We start from the raw sequence: 5,262 nt of genomic DNA on the forward strand, positions 1-5,262 counted from the left end.
TATATATAGTTATATATATAGTTATATATAGTTATATATATAGTTATATATAGTTATATATATAGTTATATATAGTTATATATATAGTTATATATAGTTATATATATAGTTATATATAGTTATATATATAGTTATATATAGTTATATATATAGTTATATATAGTTATATATATAGTTATATATAGTTATATATATAGTTATATATAGTTATATATATAGTTATATATAGTTATATATATAGTTATATATAGTTATATATATAGTTGTATATAGTTATATATATAGTTATATATAGTTATATATAGTTATATATAGTTATATATAGTTATATATGAACGAAGAGCTTTATTATTTAGATTTTAACAGAAGTTTGTTTGTATTCTAGATTTTAACCTTCTTCATTGATGTTTTGATAATTGTTCTTTGAAATGTTTTTAAGAATGTTTCAACAAACTTTTTTCTAAGTTTTCATTGATATTTTTAATCAATGTTTTATTGATGTTTTACATATTTTATTATTAGGCTTTATTTACTTTTCATTTATAGGAAAATTTTCATTTTCATTTTTTATCCCTTTTCAGAATCCGCCCCTTCTCCCTTTTTTACCTTTTCTTCTCTTCTTCAATTCTCAATTTCATTTCCAGCAGCTCTCCTGTAGATATGGGCATGTTAGACTTTTTCATTTCGTTCGCTTTTTTCAATCCTTCAAAATATAGATTTCGTTTGTTCTCAAAATTGTAGTTCGTTTTCCATCTTTTCGTTCGTTTTCTCACTGAACGATCGTTCAGTAACATCGGTTTTTTCAGTAATATCGTTTTTTTTTCAGTAAAATCGTTCATTCAATAAAATTGTTCGTGAAATAAAAAACTATCGTTTTTTTAAAAAATTAACAAAATCATTCGTTAACGAAAAATTTCGTTCTTTCTTAAAAATCCAGTTCGTTAAAAAAACCATGCCCATCTCTACTCTCCTGTTCCCTTTCTTCTCTCCTTTCCCTCCTCTCCGACCTTCCCCTCTCTTCCTTTCTTCTCACACACCTTTCTTACTTTTGCTTTCTTTACAGGGGAAACCTAGTAACAAAATTAATAATTACAAATTAGAATATTTACAAAATAAAACTAGCATCGTGACAAAAGAGTTAAGTCTGTAACAAACTCAAATTTTTTAATTCCTATATATCTTTGTAACTCAATATTGTGGTCGATATTTCTAACTATAGACTATTTGATCTAGCAGAAATTATAGTTTGAAATATCTAAGATTAGGAATTATAAAATCAGAATTTTTGACAAAGATTCAACTCCTTTAAAGAAAGAAGATATAAATATTTCCAGCATAGCCCTCATTCCAGTGGCGGATATAAGGGGGGTTATTGGGGTTATTTACCCNTTTGAGGTGGTGGAGATTACCAATTGAGGAGCGCGCTTGCCGCAAAACAGATTTGGGTGGCGGTGATTACTATTTGAGGAACTCTGGACTCCCTCCCTCCTTCATGCGGTGAGTAAAATATGTGAAAATAGCACATTTAGCTTCACCCATTGTACGGTGGGCTTTCAAAATATCGAAATTCCGTTTATAAATCATAGATATATCAGGATCAAAGGGTAAAGTAAAGGGAAAAAACAATAAAAGATTAAAAATATTACTTTTCGTTCTTTTGAAGAATCAGTCTTTTCTTCTTCACCCTCTTCATCCTCTTCATCGTCTTCTTCCTCCTCCTCCTCTTCTTCTTCTTCTTCGTCCTCTTCGTCCTCCAGCATTCGTTTTAAATCCTCTATTTCCTTCTGATATTGTTTCATCAAAGCGTCCTAAAAGTTTGAAGCACTTACAAAACGTTTTCTTAAAGAACGTTTCCTTACAGAACGCTTCCTCAAAAAACGTTTCCTACACAAAACGTTCCTGCCACAAAACGCTTTCTTACAAAACGTTTCCTTAAAAACGTTTCCTTACAAAACGTTTTCTCACAAAACATTTCCTTACAGTTTTGTTTCCTGCCACAAAACGTTTCCTTAAAAAACGTTTACTCACTAAATATTTCCTTACAAAACGTTTCCTTGGAAAAAGTTTCCTACACAAAACGTTTCCTGCCACAAAACGTTTCCTTACAAAACGTTTCCTTACAAAAGGTTTCCTCACAAAACGTTTCCTGCCACAAAACGTTTCTTTACAAAACGTTTCCTTACAAAACTTTTCCTTACAAAAGGTTTCCTCGCAAACCGTTTCCTGCCTCAAAACGTTTCCTTACAAAACGTTTCCTATGATAAATGTTTTCTCGGATAAACCTTTCATAAAAATAAATAAAAATAGTTTTAAAATCTATTGAATATTAAAGGATTTATGTTAACTGACAAAATTTTACTTTAAAAGTTTAATTCCGTATATTTAAGATACTTAATTATAAAAAGTATAAAAATTGTATTGTCTGGATTACTTGTATTTATGGTTGTTCATCGTTTTGCTTCGTTTTTGAGAGGGTTTGCACTTTTACAGGTTCAATAAAATCTGATAATTTTACAAATTTAAAAATTGTTTTTTTTTCTAAAGATTTGCTTTTCTTACACAATACCTGATTGTGACCCTAACAGAAAATATAGAAAATATAGAAAATATAGAAAATATAGAAAATATAGAGAATATAGAAAATATAGAAAATATAGAAAATATTGAAAATATTGAAAATATTGAAAATATAGAAAATATTTGCAAAAAACGAACCAAAGACGATTTTTATTTCCTTGTAGGATAAAAATATAGCAAACTTTAACAGATTTATTAAATGTTTTTGGACTATAAGGCAGAAACTTAAATTTCACCTATTGGTCATCTGTCATTCGGGGGTTCATGAGTTATGATCAGACATCCAAACAGACACAAAAACAGAGATTACTACTTATATAAATACCTTGGGATCTTCATTAATCTTGGCTTTGTTCTTTATACTTTTCGCTCTACTAGCATATCTACAAGAAAAACATTTACTTTATTAACAGAAGTTTTTTGTATTAAGTTTACTAATCCACCATATTTACCATATTTGTATACATTTATAGTTATGTAAATATAGATGCTTATTTTTAGATAACATTTTTACTTTAACCTTTAAAAACGTCTTGAATTTTTTAAAAGTAATTTTTGAGTATTTCTTGCACTGTAAACTGCGGTTCATTTCAAGTACAGGGCCGACTTTTAAGCAGTTAGAGCAAGCCGTACAGTACAGCAAACGGGATAGTACACGAAATGAATCATCTCCTTCTAGTACAGGGTGAATGTTAAAAACAATATTTTAACGAGACTTTGCAATTTTTTAGAAATATTTACGGTTGAAAGAAAATCCTATTCCCAGGGTAAAAGAGAATTAAAATAAGCCCCCCCCCCTTCATAACTATTTCTAGTTTAAACCCCTTGAATAACCCTTCATAATTATTTCTAGTTTAAACCCCTTGGTTGTCTGTTAACCTGAGTGTTCCAATAGTTTCATCGTAATTATAATCTGCAGGTCCAACATTAGCAAACATCAGGGTCTTAGAGTTACCACCTAGATACATGGATTGGATAGGTTGTAATTAGGTATATAAGGTAGTCAGATACATAGATAAATATGTGGATGGATAGGTAGGTAGGTAGGTAGGTTTAGGTAGTTGGATAGGTAGATAAAAGAGTTGTAGATAGGTCTATAGGGATAGAGAGATACAGTATTTGTTACAAAAACAAGATGGTATCTTTTGAAAAATAAAATTTTTCTTTATTTATCCTTGATTGAGCAATACTTTATGTTTTATATTGATTTGTTTATTACCAAAATTGTCTTAAAATTAACTTTGAACTTAGATCAATTACAATTTACTATTTCTGTACGGTACATGTGTTTTGTGTACTGTACCTAATGAATCCTGAGGCCGAAATTTAAAAGAGTATCGTTGAACAAAACTCCCGAGTTTCCTTTTTGGGGTCTTTACTTTTGTGTNCTGTACGGTACATGTGTAGTGCGTACTGTACCTAATGAATCCTGAAGTAGACGTGTAAGTTTACTATTTCTGTGCGGTACATGTGTAGTGTGTACTGTACCTAATGAATCCTGAAGTAGACGTGTAAGTTTACTATTTCTGTACGGTACATGTGTAGTGCGTACTGTACCTAATGAATCCTGAAGTAGACGTGTAAGTTTACTATTTCTGTGCGGTACATGTGTAGTGTGTACTGTACCTAATGAATCCTGAAGTAGACGTGTAAGTTTACTATTTCTGTACGGTACATGTGTAGTGCGTACTGTACCTAATGAATCCTGAAGTAGACGTGTAAGTTTACTATTTCTGTGCGGTACATGTGTAGTGTGTACTGTACCTAATGAATCCTGAAGTAGACGTGTAAGTTTACTATTTCTGTACGGTACATGTGTAGTGCGTACTGTACCTAATGAATCCTGAAGTAGACGTGTAAGTTTACTATTTCTGTGCGGTACATGTGTAGTGTGTACTGTACCTAATGAATCCTGAAGTAGACGTGTAAGTTTACTATTTCTGTACGGTACATGTGTAGTGCGTACTGTACCTAATGAATCCTGAAGTAGACGTGTAAGTTTACTATTTCTGTGCGGTACATGTGTAGTGTGTACTGTACCTAATGAATCCTGAAGTAGACGTGTTAGTTTACTATTTCTGTACGGTACATGTGTACTTTTACCATCCACCAAGGCTGATATCACGTTTCCTAAACAAATCAATGAAGAATTTATAAAACAAAATGTTCTAAAGTTTGTTTTGGACATCATAAGTAAAGGAAATGATGAAGAACTTTATAAAATCAAAAGAACCATGATTACTCACTAAAACCACAAATTCCTATATCTTTGGAACCCTGTGCTGTACAGTTTTCATTATTAATGGTTTCAATGAGATAAAAAATAGAGTTTAAGGCAAGTACTTAACCAGTTTAGTTTTTTTCTATGACAAACCTAGGGTGGAGAGAGAGAGGTTTATTTTTGTTGCTTCCTTTAATCTTGTGCCACTAGCACCAGTCTTACTTTGTCTTTCAGATCCTGCCAGATCTACCAGGTGCAGTTTACCAACCCTTGTATTTTTATTACATATTTATTTTAAATAAACTTGATATAAATTCTATAAATAATAAGATGATAGCCGTTGCAAATATTTTGATATTTCTATATTTCTTGATCTCCATTTTCTTCTTGTTTGTGCATTTTCCATCATGTTCGGCTAATTTTGAAGAAAAAAATTGGGGGGGGCGCGCTTGCCGCAAAACAAA

The 5,262-nt window shown here is 30.9% G+C and overlaps 2 protein-coding genes across 2 annotated transcripts in view; both read right to left on the reverse strand.

Annotated features, from left to right (window-relative positions):
* Positions 1–3,245, reverse strand: part of LOC111700601 (PHD finger-like domain-containing protein 5A) — a 15,550-nt gene extending 12,305 nt beyond the window's left edge. Inside the window, exons 1-2 of the mRNA XM_023471573.1 lie at positions 3,235–3,245; positions 1,046–1,051 (exon numbers count right to left, since the gene is read on the reverse strand). The gene's annotated coding sequence lies outside the window, so the exon portion shown is untranslated. The remainder of the gene's footprint in view (positions 1–1,045; positions 1,052–3,234) is intronic.
* LOC111700603 (kinesin-like protein KIF3A) overlaps positions 1–5,262 on the reverse strand; it is a 12,344-nt gene that overhangs the window by 2,324 nt on the left and 4,758 nt on the right. Inside the window, 6 exon segments of the mRNA XM_023471575.1 lie at positions 1,008–1,070; positions 1,647–1,808; positions 2,903–2,960; positions 3,457–3,535; positions 4,618–4,707; positions 4,952–5,067. Of these exon segments, the coding sequence (XP_023327343.1) occupies positions 1,008–1,070; positions 1,647–1,808; positions 2,903–2,960; positions 3,457–3,535; positions 4,618–4,707; positions 4,952–5,067 (568 nt within the window).

Source organism: Eurytemora carolleeae, unplaced genomic scaffold (genome assembly GCF_000591075.1).
Source record: "Eurytemora carolleeae unplaced genomic scaffold, Eaff_2.0 scaffold252, whole genome shotgun sequence".
Taxonomy (NCBI): domain Eukaryota; kingdom Metazoa; phylum Arthropoda; class Copepoda; order Calanoida; family Temoridae; genus Eurytemora; species Eurytemora carolleeae.